The following is a 27736-nucleotide window of genomic DNA, read 5'->3' on the forward strand; positions in this document are numbered from 1 at the left end:
TAGTTACTTACTTATTTAACTAACCACTAAATTATAAATGTATCACAATGCATATGTATCAAGGCTAAAAATATGTATCACAAATTTAAAAATTCGGGACATGATATAACTTAATAAGTTATTGGGATAAAGTGTTATAACTCTTAAACTTTTTGAGATTTATGTAAGTTATTTTGATAAGTATAATAATACTTTGGCTTAAGTCATCGACAGACACTTAAAGTTGTCACAAAAATTCACTTGGATCCCCAACTACGATCTGTACCTATCAGGCACCTCAACTGTTAAAATTGATACCTATCAGGCACAAAATGCTGATTTGACAAGAAAAGTGTGTGTAATAGTAGAATAAATAATATTTTACTTTTTTTGTAATTAAAAAAATTATATTTAAATTATTTTATTAATATAATTTTAATTATTCTAATTTCTTAATTTTTTTTTAAAAAGGAAAAGCACCCCACCCCCTATTCATCGTCTTCTTCACCCCTCTTTATCGTCTTCTTTACAACTCCCTGCCCCCATTCATCGTCTTCTTCACCCTCCTTATTCATCCTCTTCTTCACAACCCCCATCATCGTCGTCGTCTTCACACACCCTCCCCGTAGCCGTTGCAACTTTCCCCACCCCTTTAATCATTTTCGAATGCATTTTTCGGCGAGATTCACCAAAAAATCAACTTCAAAATTTTAAGATTGTTCGAATTTACACGTTTATGAGTTTTTAGTATATTTATAGTCACTAAACATTTCAATTGAATCCTTTCCATTGCAATGAAAACTTCGATATTAGTTTAGACTTTGGATTACTAAATTAACAATAGGGACTCTTGTACTCCTTGCTCAACTAAATTATTGTTATTCTCTTGCTTCTCTTTGAATTCTCTCTCTTACTTTACTATGCAACAACTAAAACCACCCCCTGCCCCACCAGATCCTACTACCTTAACTAATCAAAACAATCCTAACACCCACCAAACAACCAACAGCTACATTCCAATGGACACTAACGGCCGGAACCACCCTTCCACTACCAGCGCAACCCCAATCTTCACCATCATTGAAACCGTAGAAAATTCCAAAATTGGTAAAGAAACGCAAACAACCCAATCCACCTTAACCCCTACCATAACCACATCTTCCAATCCAAAAAAATTTCTCTAATTTTGATAAACCCACTCATAAAAAATCTCCAAGCCAGGAGGGAAACATCAATTCTAACCAAATTAATGCCCTTGTTCTACCCAATACCAACATAAAAGGTGCTCAGACCATTGTAAACATTGACCCCAACATGTACCCAGCAAAAACAAGCGGCAACGCCAATAAAAATGTCGATAAATTCCATCGAAGACGTCGTTTGTAGCTATGGTACAATTAAAGTTGATAGCTCTAAAGAACATGGAATCGACCGTTGAGATTCGACATGGCACCCATCTCGATAAGCCGATGGTGTTCTTCTCTGCTCAAGATTATTTTATGAGCCTTGCTCAAGATTGCAAAATAACTCTTATTGGCAAATTCTATCGTGGAAAACCTCCCATGGAAGAAATCAGTAAAATGTTTATTAGTAAGTTTCACCTAAGATGAGATGTTAAAATTGCTTACTTCGACTTTAGGCATGTCTACATTGATTTCACTAATGAGGTAGACTAGAATCATATAAAATTCAAAGAATTTTTTGATATTGGAGAATCACCTATGAAGATTATGAAATGGACTGTTGACTTCAAACCTGAGGTTGAGATCTCCATCGTTCCAGTATTGATCTTGATACATCAACTACTGCGGCATTTTTTGAAATGACAAATATTATCGAAATTGGTCTAAGATATAGGAGTGGCTGTGGCTCTTGACCAGGCTACTTTCTCAAAGACTAGGGGAAACGTCGCTAAGGTTAAAGTGGAGATTGATCTCCTAAAATCGAGGCTGGATCAATTATGGGTTGGTTTCAATAAAGTGGATGGGTTTGAGGATGGAACATGGTTGAATGTTGAATATGAAAAAGTCCCTGGTTACTGCATTTATTGTAAGCTTCAAGGTCATTTGGAGAATCAATGTAGAAATAATGCCAGGGACGAGAGAATCAAAGCTAAAAAAGAAGAGAAATAAAAGCAATAAGAAATGGAAAAACAGGAAAAAGTGCAAAAGGATACTGATGATTTCCATACTATTTCTAGAAGAAAGAAAAGGAAAACCATCAACAAACAACAACAAACAGATGCAGCAGGGACCGATAACCTAAAACAACAGTCCAATACTGTGCAAATTAACAACAGATTCAATGGTATATCTATAAATGAACAAAGTGAGGTTCAATAGATTTTAGAAGTGGACAAAATTTCGAGAAAGGGTAAAGAAAAGGTGGCTGAGCAGTTGGAAACTACCAAAGTACAGTGACAAAGACATCAATTCTAGAACCATTTATCAGGAAAACAAAAAGAGCAAGAGGAAGGAACAAGAGCAAGTGAAGAAAAACAAAAACAACAATTCTTAAAAAACTTTACCTTCAATCACTGAGGGTCAGAAAAATCATGAGCAGGAAAGCATCGACAACAACCAACCTAGGGCCCAAAATAAGTAAGTGATTAACATCAACAACTCCGGAAAACAAGCTGATACAAGTGAGGCTACTTGTCAAACCGACTACACTAGTAACACCAAAGAAAAAGAGGGCCAGCAGAACCCTCAGGCTATGATATTACAGGAGGATCATAGGATTGATCCTGGAATAATACACGATAATTATCTTAAACTTATCAGTGGTACCAACCTTGAAGAAGGGCATACCACTACTGAAGACTATGCTACTAATGATACTCAGATTTCTGGATCTTCTAATGAAGAGAACGATTCTGGAGATGGGGACTATATTCATGAGGGATCAGAAGCTAGTGGAGAATATGAGAGTGTCGACAGTGAAGCTAATAGTGATGATAAAGAAACTCTCAATAAGCAAACACTTGTAGATATTACCATCAAATCAGACATAAATGTATCTCTCTTTCCAAATTCTAAAGAAACAGAAAGGGGGAGAAAAAGAGGAAGAGGTGCAAGAAGGGGAGGAACAACCTCAGCAAGAAGCAGAGGAGGAAAATTCATCAACCAGAGGCCTGAAAAAACCTCTCAAAATTAATTTTTCTCTGAATAAGTATTATGATTAAGTCGCTATATTGGAATATTATGAGTATAAATACTGATGGTGCCCTAGAAAGACTTAAACAAATGATTAACTTTGAAAAATATCCCATTATCCTATTATTGAACCTTTCTACAAAGAAGACAAGTTGGAAAAATACAAAAGAATATTAGGTTATCAGAAGGCCTATTCCAACTGTAATAGCCAAATTTGGCTATTCTGGAATGACAACCTTGATTATCAAATTGTGGACATGGATGATCAACAAGTTTCACATATCATCAAGAAGGTCAACAGTACAGCTATCGTATCTTTTATCTATACTAAGTGTGATGAACACCTTAGAGATCTCTTGTGAGATAAACTGAGAATTATCAACAGTAATTATAAGCTGCCTAGCTTGTTATAGGTGGTTTTAATTGTATTATTGACCCTGCTAAAAAAAGGTGGTTCTCCTCACTGGATGTCAAAGAGTTTGGACTTTATCCAATGCATAATGAATTGTGAATTACTTGGTGCTGGATACAGCGGCGCTGACTATACTTGGTGCAATGAATGGGCCCCGAACAGAAGAGTTTGGCAAAGACTAGAAAGGGTGCTTATTAATCATAAATGGATAAACAATTTTGATTCCACTAATGTCATCCACCTCATTAGAACTGATTCTGATCACTCACCTATACAGGTCGATACAAAAAAAACCAATATAGAACCCATCAAATATTTCAGGTTCTTAGATTTTTGGACCAATGAGGAGGACTTTTTTTCCACTGTGGAACAAGCATAGAGCAAGGAGCAATATAGCTTGCCAATATGGAAATTTTACCTCAAACTCAAACATACTAGTAAAATGTTCTTTGAATGGTCCAGATATTCGGTTAGTAACATATTTGACAAGATCAAGTTGCTTGAAAACAAGGTTGCAACATTGGAGAACAACTCCTTCTTTGACAACTCTACTAGCAATAGAACAACCTTAAATCAAGCCAATGCTGAGATAATTCTAGCGTACCAAAAAAGAAGAAGCCTTTTGGAAACAAAAACCCGGTATCAAATGGTTTACTGAAGGGAAAGTTAATTCTAAATTCTTTCACTCTGTAGTGAATGGTAAAAAACGAAGAATTTCTATTACTAAGATACAAAGTGATGATGGATCTTGGATAGAAGGAAATGACAACATCTCGTAAGCAGCTATCCAGTTCTTTGAGAAATAGTTCTCAAAAGAATACAATCATAAAGACCTCACAATTTTGGACTGTATCCTAAAATTGATTACTACTGAGGATAACAGAAAGTTTATAGCTCCTTCAACTATAGAATAAGTTAAAAATATTATTTTTTCTATGAATTCCCAGAGTGCCCCTGGCCCCGATGGCAGTTCTGGGAAATTTTATCAATTTTGTTAGGAAATTATTAAGCATGATCTATTTCTAAAGGTGACTGATTTTTTTGCAGGTGCACAAATGCCAAGATCTTTCACTCATACATCCTTGGTAATGATCCCAAAAGTGTAAAACCCACAGCAGTTCACAGATCTTAGACTAATCAGCCTAGGAAATTTTTCTTGCAAAATTATTTCTAAACTTCTGAATAATAGAATAGCCCTCCTCATGCACAAGATTATCTCCTCTTATCAAACTAGTTTCATAAAGAACAGGTCTATTGCTGAAAACATTATGTTAACCCAAGAAATGGTCCACAACATCAACCAATCTCCTCAACATGGTAACGTAGTGATGGAACTTGATATACAGAAGGCATATGATAGGGTGGACTGGGAATTCTTATGTATAATGCTCAGGAAGTTGGAATTTTCAGAAGTATGGATCGATAGAGTGTGGAGAACTATCTCAAATATTTAGTACTCTATTAATCTGAATAGATCTAGACATAGATTTTTCAAATTCGCTCGGGGGTCAGGCAAGGTGACTCTTTGTCTCCACTTTATTTGTTATTGGAGCTGAACTCTTGTCAAGATTATTATACAGTCTACCACAAGATGAATTTGTTCCTTATTCTCTCGATAACGGTAGCCCTATGGTCAATCATCTCTGCTATGCAGATGATACCATATTATTCTCGTCGGTGGACCCATTATCTATTGGTTTAATGTGAACAAGCTTAAAGCTTATGAGAACATCTCTGGCCAAAGAATCAACAAAAAAAAGTGTGGCATTTATGTGTCTGCTAACCTCACTGAAGATAATATCAAAGCGATTGAGCTTATCTCTGGCTTTGATCATTTACAATTTCCTATCCAATATTTGGGTTGCCTGATATATCAAGGGAGGAAAAAAGTTGTTTATTTCAACAATATGGTGGCCAAGTATGTTAATAGACTTCAAGGTTGGCAAGGAAAGCTTCTATCATTTGGAGGCAAGGTTGTCCTCATTAAGTTAGTTCTCCAAGCGATGCCTATTAATCTTTTAATCATCTTATACCTTCCTAAGACCATGATAACTTAAATTGAGAAAACCACAACCAACTTTTTTGGGGACACGTATAAGGAAAAAACAAGCATCACTGAAAATCTTGGAAAAATTTGCGCTTTCCTACAATTGAGGGTGGAGCTGGTTTTAGAGCCCTCAAGGATATGTGTAAAGCGTTCTCTATAAAAGCTTGGTGGAATTTTAGGACTCAAAAAGGTTTGCTCAAAGAGGTCCTAGAAGCCAAATATTGTAAGAGGATTCATCCTGTTAGTAGAAAGTGGTCTTATGGCTAATATCACAATCGGAGAAGAATGATTGATGCCAGGGATAAAGTCGAAGAGGTTATTCTTTGGCAAGTGGGTAAAGGGATGGTCTCATTCTGGTGGAATAACTAGACAGGCAAATGTGCCATCACTAAACTCACTCAGGGTCAAAATACCTCTAAAAATACCATGGTCCATCAATTTATTTCTAATGGATCATAGAATGTTTCAAAGTTTAGATTGATTCTACCTAATAATCTGGTGGAGTCTATTATGCATATTGACATTCTACATGGCAAAGATGATAACCCTATTTGGATCTCCGACACCAGTGGACAATTTTCCAGTAAATTGGCTTGTCACACAATGAGGCAACACAACATCAAATTTTTTACAGCTACAATAATCTGGAGAAATAAATTTCCTTATAAAATTTCTTTATTTATGTATAGAGTTATTCATAACAAACTTTCTACGGATGACAATGTTTAAAAACTTAAGATAAACCTATTCTCTATTTGTTGTTGTTGCAGGGATCAAAACCAGGAAACCATTAACCATTTCTTTTATGATAGTCAGGTTGCAAAACAGGTGTGGTCATACTATGGAAACACATGTGGAATCAACATCAAATACGGGGATATTAGACAAGTGGTAATGTGTTGATGGATGCATAAATTTGAGAACAATATCCACAAAACGACCCTACAGTGTCTCCCAATTGTAGTATGCTGGGAGTTGTGGAAAAGCAGATGCAAAGCCAGGTTCGAAAACATACATATAACTAGCAGACTCATTATTTATCAAACCTATAAATATATGCATCTTCTATTGACAACTACCTGGCCTAAGCTCATTCTCTCTGCTAACTGGATTGACATGTACAACACGATCAAAAGATTAGTACAAGCTACTATCAGTCGTATAGTTACATAGGAAAAACCTATCCTTAGGTTCTTGAAGCTCAATACAGATGGTTGCGCTAAAGGCAAGCCAGGAAGCTCCGGTGGAGGAGGGATACTAAGAGACCATACAGGTTCTTGTATTTTTTTCTTTTGTGTATTTTTATGATCAAATTAGCAATAATATAGCTGAAATTAAAGCCATCTTACAAGGGATGAAAATGTGTCTTGAGAATAACTACTTGAATATTGTTGTTGAGTCGGATTCCCAATTGATTGTGAATAATATTAACAACAAAATAAAGGCTCCTTGGAAAGTAGCTGACATCATTGATCAGATTAACACCCTCTCCAAGTATGGAAATTTCAGTTTTATTCATACTTTTAAGAAGGAAATATAATTGTTGATTACTTGGCCAACATTCGAGAAGACTCAAAGAAGCTAATCATCTATCATGCGATGAACTCCTTGTTGAAAAAGATAAAAAACATGGTGAGGCTTATATGGAGGGAATCCCATATTTCAGAATCACTGATTAGAAGAATCATTTTGTTATTAATGATTGTAACAATTTTTATGTATAGTAGTATTATTATAACTACTCACCACCCACCCCCTACTCTTATGCGAGGAAGATCCACCATAACAAACTTAATTTTTGTGCTCAGATGTATCTAAGAATGAGTTCTATCACTCTTCATATTATCTTGGAGGCAAAGGTCTACATCCTCCTCCATGTACTCGATTTTTTGGAGGATATAAAGGGTCGGGTAAATTCCTAACCCCCCACCAACGGTGGTTCTAAGGGAAAAAAATAATAGGAACTCTTAGTGCTAAAATTGAAGAGACAACTAATGTCCATTTTGACCATCTTATTGACATACTTCGAAAATCAATTAATGATGAAGAGATCAATGTTTGAGTTCCATAATTGCCATTTTTTTTCTTCACTTAGCTTTACAAAAGAGGAAGGGGGCGTGTGGGGGAGACCAGTTTTTTTCCTTTTTTTAAAAAAATTATATTTAATTTTAATAATAGGCAGGGCCCTCAAGATCACATGACACTTTTTAATTATTTTTTTTACCACGTGTTTTTTTCTAATTGGTTATTTTTGCCACGTCACGCGAGTGTGTTACACACACTCTATACCTTTTGCTGATTAGATAAAAAAAGGCTTGATTGGATCAAAATTCGGTGGGTTAGAGACCTGATAGGTACAAGCCTTAATTGAGGGGTTTAAGTAACTTTTTGGGACAACTTAAAATGTCTGTCGTTGATTTAAGCCTAATGCTTTTAAGAGAAAAGGACACTCTATAGCACTTTTTAAAACAAATAGCCAAAGTTTGAAAACTTTTCAAAAAGTGGCCAGTCGGATATACTATTTTCGCTTTATAGCCATTTCCTAATTTAAGTCATTTTGGCCTATGTAGTCCATATACAGTCCATATACAATATTGATACAGTCTATATACAATACTGATACCATATTCAACTTAGGCAATTCGACCCTTTTAAAAATATTTTAATTTTTTTTTGCTATAAATTTTTTAACTGATCAAATATTCTGCTTTTTTTAATGTTTAGAAATAATAATTAAATTATATAAAAACGATATAATTGTTAAATAGAATATGTATCTATATAAGATATATGTATAAAAATTGTATAGTTCTATCAAATGTGTATATGTATAAAATATATATAAAAAATATATAGAAATTATATGAAAATTATGTAATTGTTGTATAAAATGTGTAAAAAAATGTGTAGTTATTGTATAAATTGTGTATCAAAACTGTATAATTTTCGTATAGAAGATTTATATGCATAAGATATGTATAGAAACTGTATAGAAGGTGTGAAAAAATGATATAGAATAAGCCAGTAAATTGAAACGGCTATAAAGTAAAATTTAAATTTCATGACCATTTTCATGAAAATAGTTTAATTTGAAGTGTCATTTTTGTCCTTTCCCCTGCTTTTAACCCATTTTAGGCAGCCATTTGTGAACTTAGCCCCTTTTTTTGGGCCTTGGAACTAAACTCTGGGCCAAAGAGAAACCCGGCCCGTTACACTCTTCCACGATCTATCCTTCTCCAATCCTCCATTTCTAAACCCTCGCAAAACCCTAATTCTCCATTTCACAAAGAAAATGGCTCTCGCCAAACACGCACTTTTCACTCACCACCTCAAAACCCTACTATCCAAACCCCATTTCCTCCGCCGTCCTCAATTACAATCACCACCTTCCTTCATCTCCCTCCGTCTTCTCTCCTTCGCAACCCCTGAAGAAGCTGCCGCCGAACGCCGTAAACGCAAACGTAGCCTCCGTCTTGAACCTCCGTTATCCTCCCTACGTCAGCAGAATCAACCTCGTCCTACTACACCTCAAAGCCCTAGCTCCGTTAACAACCCTAACGCCCCGAAAATCCCCGAAACTGTCTCCGCATTATCAGGAAATCGGCTTAATTTACATAACCGGATTTTGAAATTGATTCGTGAGAATGATTTGGATGAAGCTGCTTTGTACACGCGCCATTCTGTTTACTCCAACTGTCGTCCGACTATATTCACTTGTAACGCCGTTATGGCGGCGCTACTCCGGCAGTCGAGATATTCGGATTTACTTTCACTTCATCGGTTTATTACGCAGGCGGGTATCGGGGCGAATATTGTAACGCATAATTTGCTACTAACGGCGTATATGGATTGTAGGAAAACGGATATGGCGATGGAGCATTATAAGCAGCTTATTAATAATGCTCCGTTTAGTCCTTCTCCGACTACGTATCGGATACTTGTTAAAGGGCTTGTTGATAATGGCAAGTTGGATAAGGCTATGGAGTTGAGGGAGGAAATGTTATCGAAGGGTTTGGTTGCTGATCCGATTGTGTATAGTTATTTGATGTCTGGACATGCTAAGAGTTTGAATTCAGATGGGATTTTCGAGCTTTATGAAGAATTGAAGGAGAAATTGGGAGGGAGTGTTTCGGATGGAGTGATTTATGGGAGCTTAATGAAAGGATATTTCTTGAAGGAAATGGAGAAAGAGGCGATGGATTGTTACGAGGAAGCTGTGGGGGAGAATTGTACGATCAAGATGAGTGCTGTGGCATTCAACTATATTCTAGATGCTTTAAGCAAGAACGGGAAGTTTGATGAGGCGTTGAAGCTATTTGACAGGATGCTGAATGAGCACGATCCTCCAAAACGATTGACTGTTAATTTGGGTAGTTTTAATGTAATGGTGGATGGTTATTGTGCATTGGGAAGGTTTAAAGATGCGATTAATGTTTTTAACAGCATGGGAGAGAAGAGGTGTAGACCAGACACGTTGTCTTACAATAATCTGATTGAGCAGTTGTGCAAAAATGACTTGTTGGGTGAGGCGGAGGAGCTGTATAAGGATATGGGTGAAAAGGGGGTCAGCCCTGATGAGTTCACGTTTGTTTTGTTGATGGATACTTGCTTTAAAGAATCTAGGCCTGATGACGCTGCTGCGTATTTTAAGACTATGGTTGAGTCTAAATTGAGGCCTAATCTTGGGGTTTATGATAGGTTGGTTGATGGTTTGGTTAAAGTTGGTAAAGTTGATGAAGCAAAATCATTTTTTGACTTGATGATGGGAAAGCTGAGGATGAATGATGATAGCCACAAGTTTATGATGAATGCGTTGTTTGAGATTGGAAAGCATGATGAGGTGCTTAAGATTGTGGATAGAATGTTGAGGGAGGATCCTGCGGATTTCTCTGATGAGTTGCAAGAGTTTGTTCGAGAAGCCTTGAGGAAGGAGGGTAGAGATGAGGAGTTGACCAAGTTGATGGACGATATCGAAAGGGAGAAGAAAGAAGCTGCAGACAGAGAGGCTGAAGCTGCCGAAAAAGCAAAGGCCAGTGCAAGAGCTGCTGTTTCCTCTTTGATAAATAGTCCTAAATTGTTTGGAATTAAGGAGCCCGAAGAGCAGTCAACAACTGCTGAGGCTGCCCGCACCAATGATGACAACAAACAAGCGGTCCCTGAACAAGAGGTGAGTGCTCGGGAAACTGCTGTCGAGGCTAGTTCTACTGGTGAGGGTGCAGAATCTGAGAACCTGGTTGCTACAGAAGCTAGAAGTGATGCTGCACTTTGATCGCGTGATATAATATGTTGGTAACAACTAGTGAGAAACATACTATGTTTCTGTTCATGCTGCCACAGTTTTAAGCACGAATTGTGATCCTCTTCCGATGAATTGCTACTGGAAAATTGTTTGTAATTTAGATGGAAATGAATTGAATGATTTTTTAGATCCTCTTTTAAAGTAAATGGTGAGTAACAATTTGTAATGCAGCAATATGGGGAGTCTTGTCTCATTTGTTGTTGCACTGCTATCCTAGTTATTATGTGGGTGCACTGTGCGACTTATACTTGAATGCTATTTTAATAAAGGGGAAAAATGTGCGAAAAATATTTGTATTTAGGCGAAATTTGCAGTTACCCTATGACCCCTCCTAAACTATTTTTTACCATACAATGTGTTTGAAATCCACAGTGGTTCAAGTGTCAAATATATGCTTGTTAAATACAGTAAAAAAAAAAAGATAGTTTAGGGGGTCAAGACAATTAAATACGGTAAAAAATAGTTTGGGGTGGTTCAAGTGTCAAATATATACTTGTATTCAAATATATGTTTGTTAAATACACTAAAAAATAGTCTGGGGGTCATAAGACAGTTAAATACGATAAAAAATAGTCTGGGGGTCATAGTACCCCTGTAAAGCAAGCTCAGAATGCGTAACTTCAAATTTCGCTATAAAGTATATTTTGCACCTTTTGACCTTTAATAAAAGCATTTACGTAGTTGAATCGTATGAAGCATTAGCTTCCCATATAAGCTTACAGTGGAGACACTTTTTTTCAGAATGGAAACGCTAGTATATGTGTAGCACAGTAGCTGTACTGCGCATCTTTACCGTTAACAAAAGCATACAAAGTCATGGCTCCCTAACTCTTACTAAAGGTTCCTTGCACCAAAAGTGAAAAAATTGACTGGTTCCTTTGTGTCTGACTAGGCCACCAGACAGTTCCGATAGGCAAGCAGCTCCCCTGTAGTTGGGGGCTCGGGCTCGATCCATGACAATCTTTTATATTCGGGAAAAGTTGCCATAAGAGTCTATTAACATGGGTGTATAAATAAATGGCTGCTACTTTCACTCCTTCCAACATAGATAGCACCTTGAACACAAACACATTCCTGTTCTCTTCAAGTTGTCTTCTGTTGTGCCAGGATCTCTGACAACCACCCACACAACAACTATCTTAGGGGTGTCTTTTCACTTTCCAGATTGCTCTCTAGCTCCATATATGTAAATTTTGACCGGCTTGATTAAGCTGTGTATGCCAGAGTTCACCACCAATAGATTTACTTCTCTAAACTAAGTGCAGTTAAAGTCTGACATTAAATCTGGCTGTGCCCAAGTGTTCATGGAACTAAACAGTATTCAAGCGGAGAGTAGGAGCCCTAATGTAAACAATCCTGGGGTGCAATATAGTTTTGAGAGATAATACAAAGTTACCTACTTCAAATTTTTTTTTTGTAAATATGTATTGTGGTTGGCTATTTTCATGGAGTCGTCGTGCATCTTCGAATTATTTGGCTTCTACAACCTACATTATTATAGTGTGCACTCTGGCAAATTTGACATTTCGTTTATCATCATCATTAGTATCTTTTACTAAAGCCATTAGGAGATAGAGAATCAGATATGACACTACAACACAAGGAACTGTAAGATGGTTATTGACAATTGATACGACTAAATCTTCAGGGGCAATGATATGTAGCTGGGCAGAGCATAAAGTTACAATGGTACAAACAGATTGCTGTTACACCCACTGTCACACGCACATACATCCACGGGAAAAAATAGGGGAGGAAAAAGTAAGGAGAAGGGGAAAAAAGAACAATCACTCCGAGAAATAAATCAGCTACACAGATTTGGTATGCACACACCGCCTTCTGGATTTTGCTGTTCTTTCCATATCCTTCCAGTAACTCGAAGTTTTAGCTCCTTTCGATCCCCTCCAGAAAAGAACAGTGCCATGTTGCGTTGGATTATTAGACCATCATGACTGTCCCTGACTTTGCGGTGGCTATCTCGAACACTTCTTGGTGTCCCTTCCCATATGAGCTTTCTACCATTTGCTCCTACTTCGAGACTATAGCTGTAATTGCGTGCCTCAGATTCATCACCCATAAATCGTAGAAATGCCATATATACAGGGGCCATACCAAGTTGGAAGGCCTCAAAATGGAGACAGAAATACTGTCCAAAACAATGGAAGACCTGACAAAGGAGAAACAAGAGTTGGTCAATGAGAATGAACTCGGGATACGTCAACATATATATATATATATATATGTAGAACACAGGCAACCACAGGATGTAGGCAGAAATTAAAACATGTCATGCCTTAAAACTCATCACCAACTATCTTGTATTCGTATATATTAAAGTAAAATGCCACAATTGACATCATCAAGGACATTTTCTTTATTTGAAGACCGTCATAAGGATGCCTTTCTTCCTTCGTTGTTATTCAGAAAATATCAATACATGAGAGATGTGTGACCTTCAATAGAATGATATAATACTATCCAATGTATTCCTCCTTAAGAGAGTCTCTAGGAAAGGATCTAAGCTATCAAAGAAAACATGAACGAAAAGATTGCAGAAAGAGAGAATAAGATAATACAGGTTATTCCCATTTCCCAAGACCTTAAAAAATATCACAATATAATTTGGTTATCCACATTTTCCCATTTTAATAATTCATTCAACAGAACTTTTATAGGTCTATTTGTCAGCATCCTGGTGGTTAGGATGAATAAAAAGGATACTTGAACTTGCATAATACAAAACAGCATAAAACATACAAGCCATGAATCATGATGCTATGCTGAGCATCACCATTGAACTCCAAAAAGTTTAAAAGTTGCTGGACTTACTGTCAGCATCCATGTCGCATTTTCTACTTCTCGGGGATTTGACTTCACGTAACGATGGTTGAATGTGCATCCCGTGTGCATATCCACTTTGTGGTCATCTCTTAAATGTGTAACCAGATAAGGGATGTCACCAGTCACTGAGCACTCTGATCCAGCATATGGGCAATTGTATGGTCTAAAATTGCACAGTGCCTCATGCTTGAGCTTACTGTAATATGGAAATATTTCTGGGCATCCCAAAGAAAAATATTTGCAAGGCAGTTCAAGTGACTCGGCAACCTTCTCCAGTGCTAAGCACCTTATATCACCAAGCTCTTGTCTACACGTAGGGCATCGATTATGCACCCTTGTTTTGCAGGTAGAACAAAGTGTGTGTCCATTGTGACACTGCAAAATAAACAAACTTTAAGTCTTTCACCACTGTAAGAACTCTAATTTTATACACTAAATGAACAAATGCACAGACGATTCTCATGGGTCTCCCTGTTTATGCACCAGACTACCATCTAAAAAATAACTTACCTGCAGCAAGGAGAATCATAAGAAACAAATTTTAAGAAATGAAAAAGCTCTGCGGAAAGGAGAAGACACATGTCCATTAGTGATTACACAAGTCCAACATTCTCAAAGCACATGCATTTGCGCTCTAGCTGATGTAGGATATCAGGCTGCTATAAGGATATAAGATTCAACCAGCAAAGCCTTCTTTTAATAGTTGATAATAATTTGGTCGTCAAAGCATCAGTGACAAGTTTCCAGCTTGATCTCTACAGGAAACGAACTTCACACATTTATTTACAACATACAAGCAATGTGAATTTCAATCAAGTCGCCTGAAATACACTCTCAGGTCGTACCAACAGTCTTACTATAAATGAAACAAAAATACAGCACCTATATATGCTGAGGAGTTCCTATTTCTGCTTATAGAAGTCCTAGTGGATTTAGAATCAAGCAATTTCGAATTGCAGTGAAGTCACCTGTAAATACTGAAAAGATTATACCGACAGGCTAACGATCATACCAACTGACAGGCTTCCTAAAAATGAACTAGAAAACTATACCTCTATATGCTGATGAATTTCTAATTTCAGCGCATACGATTCCTAGTGACATTCGATATTTCTTGGAAATCCACAACTGAATTACTCTCACCGAGAGTACCATTTATAACTTATCCAAGAAAATTTGGACATATGACTACAGAGTGAAGCAAGATAAGTTACCTTCTTAAATTGCATTATACCAACACATAGAACTTTCACATACAGTTTCTTTTCCATCTTCTGAAGACTCTCAATTACTGCCCAGCAAGGAGGAATTTCATGTAATTATTTATTTATCATTGAATGGAGTGAGGGCGGTAGGGATTATGTGGTTTGTCATAGATTGAGTGCCTTCCTGACAAAAGTCTCATTTCTTTTCCTTGGCAACCTTATCCCACATATATGAACATCTAAAGGACCAAATTGGTGCAACCTTCCAAAACTATGCTAGTTTGATCCTATACAACGCTCCAATTTTAAGAGCCTAAAGGCTGCATAAATCTCAATGAAAGAGAAACTCAAAGTGTAATTACTAAGCAGAGTATGACACGCTTTATCAAAAGAAAAAAAACAGATTATGACTCTAACCAATCAACGCAGCCGGCAGATATGACAACAGTGTAGCTCCAGCACAGAGCTGCTATACTAAGTGACTAGCGGGAGTAGACTATGTTTTTCATAGCGCTGGTATACTGGTATTTGGACCTTTTAGCGCACATCTAGACTATTCCACAGCGTACCTACTATATCTCCACCAGTTAAAAGTATCAAATAACTCTGCTACCAAGGTTTAGACCGAGGAGAGGAAATCACCAAGCAATTCTGAAGTTATTTTCAAGGAGTCAAGCTGTTACAAGTTGATTATCAATTCTTTAAATATTCTGAAATTGATAAAAACCTAATCAAATTCTCCAAAAAGACTTTCATTATCCTCGGCATACCACAGCCAAAACTATCAACCCATCATGTTTTTACCCCAATCCAAAGTTTGCAATATTTCTAAAGAGTCAAAAGAGTGCTTGAAAGCTATGTTGCTCGGAATCTTCAAAAATGTCAGCAGGTGCTTGTCAAATTCTCCACAAGTAGTGTCTTTTTAGAGAATCCGACACGGGTGTGGCATCATCAAAAGTGAAGAGTCCGTGGAATTTAGCTTGAAAGTTCTAACATACTGTCAGTTTTAACTTTAAGGTGAATGTAAAGAAATGGATCTTAGGCCTAACTACCCCAGTATCTAGTTTGCGAGGGAAGGATTGCCCCAGTCATATAAGGAGACCAATCGCCCATCCTTTTTCGACCGTGGGACTCTCAACAGTAAAAATAGCACAAAGATCAACATACCATTTCCAACACATTTAAACATCACTGTCCATCACCACGACAGTAAAGAACTAATACTGAAGACATAAAGAAATCTACAGAACCATCAAGAAAAAAACAAAAATAAAACAAACTAATTTTTAAGAATTCTGCAAAAAGAAAAAGACCTGATGAATTGGTGGATACATAGAATTGGTGCAAACGGGGCATTCAAGCAATTCATGGACACTAGTCGGGGCAATTCCGGAAGAAATAATGTTACTATGAGTTTTTGCAGAAGAAAATTGATGATGCTGATGATGATGGATCTCTTCATCTTCAATGCCACCATCAGTTGATGAAACACACTCAATATTCTCCATTTCCATTTTGCTCCTCCAACAAAAAAATAAATCAAGAATTAAAAACTAAACCCACCCCCCAATTTCACCCAATTAATCAAATAGAGAAAAAAGATTAAATCTTTTTCCCTCCACCCAATAAATTACAAGTCACAAATGGCATTTCCCAAAATTCACATTTCTTGATATTTATGACAAAACAAGAAAAACTGGAAAAGGAGAAGTTATTCAAATGGATTTCTCATAAAGAACCAAACCAAACAGACCCTTTTTCTCTTCTCCCGGAAAAAGAAGTTCTTTACCCCACCCCCTTCCTACCACCTAGGGGTGCCATTGAGTTTTATTGTGAGAGAGAAATGAGGATCACCGTTTATTCTTTATCAGACGGCTAATGATTTTTTTAATTATTTTATGTGATTTTTTGGGTTCAATATATCTGAAAATTCCCAATACAGCTATTTGCCTATATATATATATTTGGCACTTTTTGTTTTTGCTTTTTGGTCTTCTGCAAAAAAATATATATATATAAAAAAAATAAATTAGAGAGAGAGAGAGATTTATTATCCTTATTTTATTTAACTGGAAAAAATAAAAATTAAAGGTGGGTCAACCTGGTTATACTTAGCAATCTTCTCGTTTTTTAGATTTAAATTTTGTAAAAATATTGATTAATGTTTTAAAATATACTTTTTATTATATTAATATAAAAAATTAAAACTTGTCATACTTTTTGTGTACAAGTACTGAGCTAACCAAATTTGCAACAACAACAACATATCATGCACAATCCGAATTATAATAAAATTTAGTTTTAAAGATTAGTCAACTTACTTTTGAAAAATAAAAGTTGAATCATATAAATTGTGATGGCGTGAACATATGCTCTTAGATACACTTATTATTTAATTGTAATTACGTAATGTATGCTTTCATTCAATTTATTAAATAATAATTAAAATAAATTTCGTCATATTTTTTGATTGTAGATATTTGAGTGTGGAAATGTGGAAATCATTTCGCCGGCTTCAAAAAAGAAAACTTCCTGTTTCTTACTATAACATAGTTATTTATATGTGAGAGTAGACTTGCCATTTAAATTTTATTATTACCTATGAGTAGCTCAATGGTAGATATTCATGATTGGAATTAAATTTTTATAAAGAGGTTTAAAATATGAAAAAGTAAAGAATGAATAAACCTAACAGAATTTAATTCGTTATGTATTCGAATGAACCCCTGATCCTACCTGACTCCGCTAAGAACTAAGTAGTACAAGTTTAATAACGGCATGATATAAATGCATTTATGATTAATTAGGAATAGTCACACTTTGGTACATCTAATGTTTTTATTATTACCCAAATGTAAAGAATACAACAACAAATAATTTACTAAAGAGAGATTTATTTATGGGAGATGGCCGGTGGGCTAGCAGGTGATGCCATGATGTAGAATTGGACAAAAGAATTTTATTTTTTAAAAAAAAAAATCTTATTTCAACTCAAATTTCGTATCAGATGTAATCTGACATTACAAGTACATTATTCATTAGTTATACAATATAGAAGCATTAATTCATGTTATGTTTTGCAAGTTTGCTCCTATGGTTATGCATGTGTTAGAATTGAAGTGTTACAGTATGTGGGAGTTCAAGATTACAGTAATGAGTATACTAGGTTGTTCAATAATAGTCACTCAAATGATGCAATTGCTTACACCTTTTGCTTTCTAGGGAAGACTACTAAGACCTCTCTCACCTTTGCGTGCCCATCTTTCCATACTTCTACAAATAATGAAATCTTATGGTTTAAACAAATGGCAGAATGTGAGTACCAAACACATCATTTTATACACCTCATCACTCTTGTCCAAATAAAGGTCCCCTCCAAATTCTTAGCTTTTTTTTTTTAATAATAGTAGTATGTAATTGTAAAGGATGAGTAGAACATAAGATTCATAATCTGTTCAAATAATGATCAAAAGGAAAGTTGAGAAAAGTGGGTAATCCCATAAAGCGGAGTCTGCGGAGGTTAGAGCGTATGCAGACACTACCCCTAGCTTGAAGGTAGACCCTCGGCTCAAAGGAAATAAAACATTCCAACTTCAGAATTACATTAACCAGGAGAGATCAAAGAATAAATAGCAAGATAACAGCAGAACACAACAAAATACAATATGAAAGCACATTGAGCTTATTTAAATAAACATTGTTTATTTGAATTTAGATTGCTGTACACAAGTGAGACCAGAAATACACCTCACTGAACATTTACAAAGCAACAATGGAAGGCTCTTGTTCCGCCTCATGGTCTCCATCAGACCCCTCCATGTTTCTCTGTAGTAGTGCAACACGAAAAACGTTAAATACTACTATAATTTAGCACTGTATTTGCAATAAAACATCAAACACTAGATCATGCCAGGTTAAACTTACCTCAGAATCCTTTGATCTATTCTGTGAAAAGTGGCGGTCAAATGCACCTTTGCCATAAAGGATTTTACCGCCACATCCTCGCCCCTCAATTCCTACAGACTCCTCATCAACTATAACGGCATCTATTACATCATCACCTGTTCTGACATCAGGAATCTACAAGACATACAAATCAGAAATATATAAGCAGAAGGAACGACAAAAGGAAATAAAATAAAGGACACAACGTAGATTATGAACAGCCTCTCACTATACGCTATAGGTCCACAGAGAAAAAAAAAGACATGCTACATACCTCATACATTGCATCCATCAAAATGTTCTCCAATATGGATCGCAACCCACGAGCACCAGTATTTTTAGATATTGCTTTCCTAGCTATCAATCTTAGTGCGTCTTCAGCGAAATGCAGCTTTACCTGAGAAAGAAGTCTCCCAAGTATGAGAGAAGTAGCATTCTGATAAAATTAAAGGGAACCTAGAACAGCTCCAACTTGCTCCTTGCCCAAATGAGAGAGGATTTTAAAAAGATAAACGGATGCATCTTTGTGCATAGCCGAAGAAAGATCCTGAGAGGCAAACACTCACCCCGTTCATCTGGAACATCTTTTTGTATTGCTTCCCTAGCGCATTTTTTGGCTCAGTTAGAACCTGCAAAGAACCAAAACAGTGAGAAGAGAAAAATCTATCTAAATTTGCCATATAGTCTCATATTCTGGATGAAAATTCTGGAAGAGTAAACCCAATGGCATAACTAATGTACAAAAATTCCTCCTTATTCAAGCAAAGGAAGACCCAGCATTACATACAAATCATAACAATGTGAACCAAGGCAATTAGTGCCAAAGAACCACGTTACTGGACATTAGTCATTACCTGCACAAGTTGATCCTCAGTTAAGGCTGACAGACTAACAAGGATGGGGAATCGCCCAACGAACTCGGGTATCAGACCATATGATATTAGATCACTACTTTCAACCTGAATAACAGGAGAATGACATACTATGATTAGTAAATACTTCAAAACATACCCTAAAAACTAAGAATAAAGAGCTAAATGGGGGTCATAGTATTATCCACCTCTCAAAAAAATAGAAAAACATATTTAGAAATCACATGAATTACTATATGGGTCAGAACTTTTTCCATATTAAAGTGAAAAACTAATACATTTAAAAATCTCAGGCAAATATCACTTCATTTAACTGATATGAAGCAAGTCAGACGAAGTAAATGGAACACAAGCACGTACAGCTCTTTTTTTAATTAGTAAAAAACATATAACTCTGCATATTCTCAAACTAAAAATGCATGGAAAAAAAGGAATTCCAGGAAAAAGGTGTTGCATTTGCAGAAGAATAATGATATCTAACAGTAATAACACAGTTTCACGTCATGGCACACCAGTAAATTAATATGTCAGCTCATCTTGTAGCGCACATTTGATTTCATCTGATGCACATGCAACTAATTTCATTGAGCAATCCATAGAAATCAGTTTCCCAATGCAGATAATATGGAGCTAAATCTCTTCATCAAAAAAATATGGAGCTACATCTATGTTCACGCAACATACACCCACAATCAAGTTAAAAATACTCTTTAGTATGTGTTGTCCGGAAGGCTTGCTAAGCTGCAAGGGAACTTACTGTTTCTAATAAGGATGACGTCACAACAGCACTTGTAACACCACCAGTCCTCATGTTTGTGCGAACTGGTGCACCAAATCCTATAGAAGAATCTTGGCGCCTGAAAACATAAACAAGTATATCAGGAATAAGGTGAATATAAGACTAAAGGCAAGAGATAAAAAAACTATTACGGGAAAGTAGTAAGACCTCTCTGAGATTGTTTTCTCCAAGTCAATGAAGGCACCACCGCATATAAAGAGAATATCTTTGGTATCAATCTGTAATGACATAAACAATTAGGCTATGAGAAACCTTTTGTTCGAACTTCAGAGATATATGTCTGAAACACCAGAGTAACTGCAAAATCTAGCATGCAAATGAAGAAGGGCCGTCCAACGATATTGTTAAGTATCCCGCATTGGAAAAGGGATGGGTAACTGATCTCCTTATATGGACTTGGGAAATCCTCCCCTCATGAACTAGCTTTTGAGGTTGAGTTAGGCCCAAGATCCATTCTTTATCAGATATGAAAGTGCAAAGAGATAAAAAATAGCCGTGCAGATAAACTTAGACAAAAGCATTAGTCAAAGATCTTTCAACTTGTCCTTCCAGAACAACTATCATCCACCCACTAACAGAAGGCTAAATGAAACAGTCACTATACATCAGTTATGAAATCAGTAAATAACACAGGTAAATTAATTCATCCTAAGCCGAAGTGTATAAGCATATCTAATTATCTTATTGGGAACTGATTTACCAGAAGCGGAAGAAGAATTAGTAGCGGGGTATCAAACCGAATATCAGGTATCCAATTTGGTTTACTTTATCCATTTGAAGACATCCTTATAAACTGTTAACAATACAGAGACAAGAAGTAAAAATATTTGCTTCCAGGACACTTCAAATTCTTCTTAATTGTGGAATAAATATCTTAATCCCATAATGAAATGCTTTTGTATCCTACTACCTGAATATTATCCCCTCTAGGGTGCTTCCGAGCTCCCTTCTCCGGCACATTGACAATCTGCAACAGAAAGCTCATTGTAATTATTAATTTTGGCATAAGTAATAGAATGCTGATTCTAGTAACAAACAAATAAGGTAACCATTCATTTTACCACTGAACTATAGATCAAACCATGATCCACTATAGAAAGTCTAGTCATTAAATAGTCAGACCATTCTTCGATCACAACAATTGTTTTGCACATCTTGAAGGTCATTTTAATAAGGAAATGTGAAAATGGAAGGAGAAAAAGAAAAAGAAAGCATTCCTTCTTATTCTAAATGCACTAGACACACAAGATTCAAGTAATTCCAATAAATATCTTCAGAATAGAGAAGAAAGAGGAAACCAAAGAAAAAACCACCATCACTAGACACACAAGATTCAAGTAATTCCAATAAATATCTTCAGAGTAGAGAAGAAAGAGGAAACCAAAGAGAACCACCATTGCTACTGTTGGAATAAAACTAGCAGAAAGGGCAAAAGGACTCGCAGTTAGCACATGCAGACTGTTGCAGGAAGCCAAAGAGACGTGAAACAAGTATCAAGGCCACCGGCAAGATAAAAGTTATTTCATAGTTGATGAGCCACATTCAGCCAGACAGTGGGACATTTGAAAAAAAGCAGCTAATATAGTTTGGTCAGATAAAGCAACCAACCCTAAGCCTCTAACTCTCAAGTGATCCTTCATAACAGCCTGGTTATTGTCATATACAAAAGGTATTTGTCTAGATCCAGTTTTAATGACCCGTTAGTACTCAAAGTTACTTCTACATTTCCAACATTAAAAAATAACCGCATTGGTAACAGATTGTGGCGATCAATTCAACATTAACAAGCAAAACTAGGCTATATACTTACTGTTCCTTCAAGCATCTTCAACAATGCCTGCTGGACGCCCTCTCCGGAGACATCTCTACTAATGTTGAGGCTTTCTGCCTGGAAATATCAGTATAAGAGGAATCAGCTAAACTGACTCATGAGAAGTCACTAGAGAAGTTTAATCTTAAAAAAAGAAAAACAAACTCTCAATAAGTGACTAACCTTTTTCGTGATCTTGTCAACTTCATCAATATACACTATGCCTTGCTGAGCAGCTGCTACATTATAGTCAGCAACCTGCAATAAAACCAGATAAGAGTAATTAAATGATAACTCATATCAAGGCTAGAAATCACTGAAAGGACACGCAAAGTCACGAGTTCTGATTAAGAAGCAAGAGCACTTCACAAGTAGTAACCCCTTGTCTTTCCTCCATTTGTAAGTTCGCTTAGTTAGATATTGCAGTGATTTCTGGAGAAAATGTGAGTTTTGTATGATATGGAAATAGTTAAGACGCATAAAACAGAAGAAATTATAGAAACAGAAGAAAAAAGGTTGCAGCTGGTACTATAAACTTCTGGCCACCTCATTGCTAAGGGACGAAAGATCCTACATCTACTCCTTGTACTAAATGTTTTGTTGTAGAAAGTTCAAAAAGCTTTGGTAAAATAGGAAATAAACTAGACCATTTTCTTATATTCAGAAGCTTCATCTGTCACATTCTGCAAAATCATCAGATAGACAGTAATCTGCATTATATCCCAAAAGCAAGTTTTAAAGCAGAGATATAAATTGGCAAGGATGCTACGATAACAATGATAACCCCCCCGCCCAAGAAAAAAAGCTCAAGACAAAGAAAAAGAGAACAGGAATAGAACAATAAATTAAGATTATAGGCTTAACAGGTTTAGTACTTACTGTGAGGAGCTTATATAGAATAGATTCCACATCTTCCCCAACATATCCTGCCTGCAGACAAAAGTATTATCATTGACTGGATTTCTAAGAACAAGTATACCATTAAACTGAAACCCACAGCTTCAGGACAATTATCAAGGAAACATTATTTTTATGGGACACTTGCCAATATGTACAGTTCGGCCAAACTTATTTACCAATATGGCTAAAATAGACAAAACCTATACACTGATTATATATTTTGTACTTAAATATACGAAACTTATACATTTGTGGGCTATTTTGTAAACTAGATTACCCAAAGGCATTGGACTGTATAGATCCCTACTTTTAATGATACCATCATGTTGTTTATGCTACTCTACTTTTATGAAAGACACCAACAATTAAGCTCTGCAAACAGGGAAAGCAAGGAATAGTAAACATGCTCAGACCAAATTGACCTAGACACCAGGAAATTCTAGTTATATGATCTCAAGATAGACTTTAACTAACAGTGGCATCTCATTTCATGATAGCCTAAAGTTCGGATACCAAGTGTCATCGATCTATACACATGCTTAGGTGTCAATAGTCTTGGAATGTCAAAATCAAGAACAGCCTATCTACTTTTGTCTTCGGGCTACTCATGAACTTCCACAGCTCCAGAAAGTTGAACCGGGAAATTTGGGTTTGCCTAATCATCATTAGAGCAGCTATTCTTTATTCTCCATCTTCTTACAACCTCACTTCATCAACTTCTTTTTTCATCTTTCTCAGTTCAGCTTCTACGGAGAATCTTTACCATGATTTTGTCCCCACAAAAGTTCCTCATGCGCACCAATCTACTACAGTCCTCAATGCCAACACTACTGCTCAATAAACTCTCACCTTCAATTGATGAAAACAGGTCTCTTCCATTCTACATTTACACTGAAACAAACTGCAAAACCAGCTCAGCTGTAGCTCCAAAAGAGCTAATTTATATTTCTCACCATCTCCAATGGTCAAATTTTAAACAAGTTAACAACAACATACGCAGTCTATTCCCGCAAGTGTGATCTCGGGAGGGTGGGCTGTGTGCAGACCTTACCCCCGCCCCCTCAATTTGTGGGGTAGATAGGTTGTTTCTGAAAGATCCTCAGCTTAAGAAAATTTCAAAGAATTTCACACACACAATATATGTGCAAGAGTAACAAATATGTAAGGGAGAAATTATGTATTAAAATATTGAAATAAGAAAGTTGGATTTTAAGGACAGTGTTTGACATAATTTACATTAAGGTAACGAGATTTACAGAAATATTGGTTCTATTGAAAGATTATTAAGCTGAGAGTTGTTTCCTATCTCTACCAAGGTGACAGGATGACAACATACCTGAGTTAGTGTTGTAGCATCTGCTATTACAAAGGGAACATTCACCAATCGAGCCAAGGTCTTGGCAAGTAAAGTTTTCCCTGTCCTTGATATGACACAAAGACTCAAGTGAAAAAGTAATTTTATTAAAACTAAAGATCACACTACTAACAATGATAATGACATTGTTAGAGCTCTACCCATTCACACCTTCCCCTCCAATGAAAAAAGCAGGGGGCCAAGATACTTTGATGGGCTAAAAGGATGAAAGATAAAAGAGAAATATGCATTTAAATTACTTTATCATTGGTCTTAACGCAAAGCTCACGTGGCACTCTCTTCATCATGGTTTTAACTTTCATATACTTCACCCAAAAAAAAAAACACTTTCATATACACAGTCAAATATTATCTACATATCAGTGCACATGCATAGAGTTATTTGACATTATGAAGCAAATGATGAGCATTAGCTAGAGACCATCATATCACCACTATAAGTAAATAGCACCTCACAGTATCTTCTGAAAAACTTCACAACTAAAAAGAAAAAGAAAGCGGGAGAAGGAGGGGGGGATTTCTCTGTCGGTGAATCTAAAGTACCATACTTCAAAGGTATGTTTATTTAAAATGCTTCTATACCACATTTTAGACCTCAAGAACAGCAGTGACAATTATAAAGATTACCTGAACCTGTTGGCCCCATTAAAAGGATGTTACTCTTCTCAAGCTCCACGGATTCATGTTCTACTCCATCTGTTTTTTCACTACTGTCATTTGCAGCAGGCCTAGGTACCACATTTTAACAATAGCATTAGAAGAATAGGTAACCACTTAAGTGAAGAGCCATTAACTCATTATGCGGGGAGAGGACTGGTGAAAAAATATCGGAAGTTCAAAACTAACCACTTATGTGAAGAGTCATTATATATTCTCTTGTAATGATTATATACAGCGACAGACAGAACCTGCACAATCACAAAATGATAAAGAAAGTCACTCTAGCAGCTCAAAAATAGTTTCCTTTACTAGATCTCAAGCACCCTATGACACAAACTGAGCTCATTTATTCACGTTGTAACCAATAAAGCAAGCATAAAATCATCAAGGTATAAAAGGGCAGCCAAGTGTGCACTAAAGCTCCCGCTATGTGCAGGGTCGGAGGAAGGGCCGGACCACAAGTGTCTATCGTGCGCAGCCTTGCAGCAACTTTACCTGTTACCAAGGCTCCCCTTCATTTATCTTATCTATGACTCAAACGGTACCCAGAACTCCAAAAAAGATTACCTTTTTAGCTCTCTCCTGTCCAATTACAAACTTATCAAGTCCTTTACACAATTGCTTTGGAGTAGGAAATTGGGTACCCAAATTGGACCCACCCCAAGACCCATCTTTCGACCCTGACCCAAACCCACTTCCAGAACCCGACCCGGTACCTTCGCCTTCACCCACCTGAACAAACTTCACACCAGGACGAACCACAATTCCTTCACCAGGTTGTTGCCAAATCTCAGGAGGTTCACCATAATTACTACCAGACATACTAATTTTCTCTTTAGAACTCTTCTTCCTATTGGAATTCTTAAAATTATCACAACATCGGTCGACAAATTCACCGCGAAACGAAACAGGCTTGAATAAAGAAGAAGTATGAGCACCACCAGAATTTGAATTTGTAAGCAAATTGTCCCATTTGGTTCGATTACACAAACGACCGGTGTGAAAATCATTGATGATAAAGTATCTGAAGTGGGTAATAGCCATAGAGGCTGATGATTTCGATCTAAGTGCAGCTGCTGCCATATTGACTAAAACTTCAATAAGGGGAAAACAAGAAAAGTGAAATTTCAAGATTCTGACAAGACAATTTCAAGATTGGATTTTTGTCGGAAAAGAGGAGACTTTTGTGTCCATCAGAGAGAATTGAGGGAATTTTAGCTAAGGGAGATTTTGAGGATTTTTCTAGAGGAACAGAGAAGGGTATTAAATTGGAGTAATAATAATATCTAAAAGAGTGAAAGAAGGCAAAAGAAGTCGAAGTTACTTTGGGGAATATCTATTCTTGGCGCATTCTGTCCTACTGTCCTACATGAAGTAAGGAACGATGTCGTAAGTCACTTGGTTTCTTGTCATTCCTTCCTTTTGGTGGGTCGAGGGGGGTTGAAAGGTAGGTAAGTTCATCTTCATTTGAATCAAACATTACTTGTAAGCTTCATTCAGATTCTCTCTCTTTTATCAAATTTGAGATTTTTACATCTTTTGAAAATTATCATGTTCGGATTAGGAAAGAAGATTAGCAGCAAATCAAATGTGCAGCTGTTAGTGGGTAGGACTTTGTCCTAACTAGCAATCATAGTGTTATGTTTGGAGTTTATTGTTGTTTCATTACTACGTTTGTATTGAGTTACTCTCTATTGTTTCTGGTACTCTATTACATCTTTTCTAAATTATTTTTTTATTTGAAGCCAAAGTCTATTGAAAATAATCTATCTACCTCACCTCTGAGGTAGTGACGGGAGCGAACCTCTATACTTTTTTTGGTGCTCCAACACCCGTTAAATCCGATACAGACTAGATCTAATTACATTAAAAAAAAGTATAAAAATTGATAGAAGCCTCAAAAAAGCACTCAGAAAACCACGAAGATAAACTGGATGCTTTAATTTTCTAGCGAAATCTTAAAGTTTTGAACATCAATATATGTGTTCGAACCTCACGAGCACCCACGACGTCTAAATTTTGAATCCGCTACTGATAATCTTTCCAAACTTCACTTTCTATGAATACACGAGTGGTATGTTATTGTTTTCATATATACTATATTGAAGAACTGTATCGACCAAGAGCGGAGGAAGAAAAAGAACAATTATCGGTTGAAATCTTGGAATTTTCACCCACTTTCAAAGAAATTAATCTCTACAAAAGATTTTTTCGTTAAGATTATATCTATGCTCTAACTTACTAGGCGCCCGCCCATCAGCAACTGCAAATTCGAGAACTTGGTGAACTGAAACTCTATACAAAAAGGGAAAATGTACATCTCTGTCATGATACACATGCTAGAGTATCAAGAAGTTGTGAGCTAAAAACATCCTTCTTTTTTTGCTTTATGCATTCAAGTATTAGAAACACACTGGCTTGACTAATCCGAAATCTC

At 36.4% G+C, this 27736-nt stretch overlaps 3 protein-coding genes across 3 annotated transcripts; 1 reads left to right on the forward strand and 2 right to left on the reverse strand.

Moving 5' to 3' along the window:
- The first annotated feature begins 8784 nt into the window (after nt 1–8784).
- On the forward strand, nt 8785–11066 carry LOC107863121 (pentatricopeptide repeat-containing protein At3g49240, mitochondrial). The gene has a single exon (XM_016708917.2). The coding sequence runs from the start codon at nt 8886–8888 to the stop codon at nt 10860–10862; it is 1977 nt and encodes a 658-aa protein (XP_016564403.1). The 5' UTR covers nt 8785–8885; the 3' UTR covers nt 10863–11066.
- Nucleotides 11067–12495: 1429 nt separating this feature from the next.
- On the reverse strand, nt 12496–16876 carry LOC107863122 (E3 ubiquitin-protein ligase SINAT5). The gene is made up of 3 exons (XM_016708918.2): nt 16252–16876; nt 13722–14108; nt 12496–13059 (listed from the first exon to the last, which is right to left on the reverse strand). The coding sequence occupies exons 1-3, from the start codon at nt 16450–16452 to the stop codon at nt 12697–12699; spliced, it is 951 nt and encodes a 316-aa protein (XP_016564404.1). The 5' UTR covers nt 16453–16876; the 3' UTR covers nt 12496–12696.
- Nucleotides 16877–18597: 1721 nt separating this feature from the next.
- On the reverse strand, nt 18598–26779 carry LOC107863124 (CLP protease regulatory subunit CLPX1, mitochondrial). The gene is made up of 15 exons (XM_016708919.2): nt 25867–26779; nt 25486–25547; nt 25267–25367; nt 24601–24680; nt 23244–23294; nt 22548–22622; nt 22365–22442; nt 21465–21521; nt 20702–20772; nt 20513–20612; nt 19738–19842; nt 19450–19512; nt 19158–19280; nt 18863–19018; nt 18598–18763 (listed from the first exon to the last, which is right to left on the reverse strand). Exons 1-15 carry the CDS (start codon nt 26380–26382, stop codon nt 18698–18700), a joined length of 1704 nt encoding a protein of 567 aa, XP_016564405.1. The 5' UTR covers nt 26383–26779; the 3' UTR covers nt 18598–18697.
- Nucleotides 26780–27736: the final 957 nt, after the last annotated feature.

The sequence above is a fragment of the Capsicum annuum genome, chromosome 3 (assembly GCF_002878395.1).
Source record: "Capsicum annuum cultivar UCD-10X-F1 chromosome 3, UCD10Xv1.1, whole genome shotgun sequence".
In the NCBI taxonomy this organism is placed as follows: domain Eukaryota; kingdom Viridiplantae; phylum Streptophyta; class Magnoliopsida; order Solanales; family Solanaceae; genus Capsicum; species Capsicum annuum.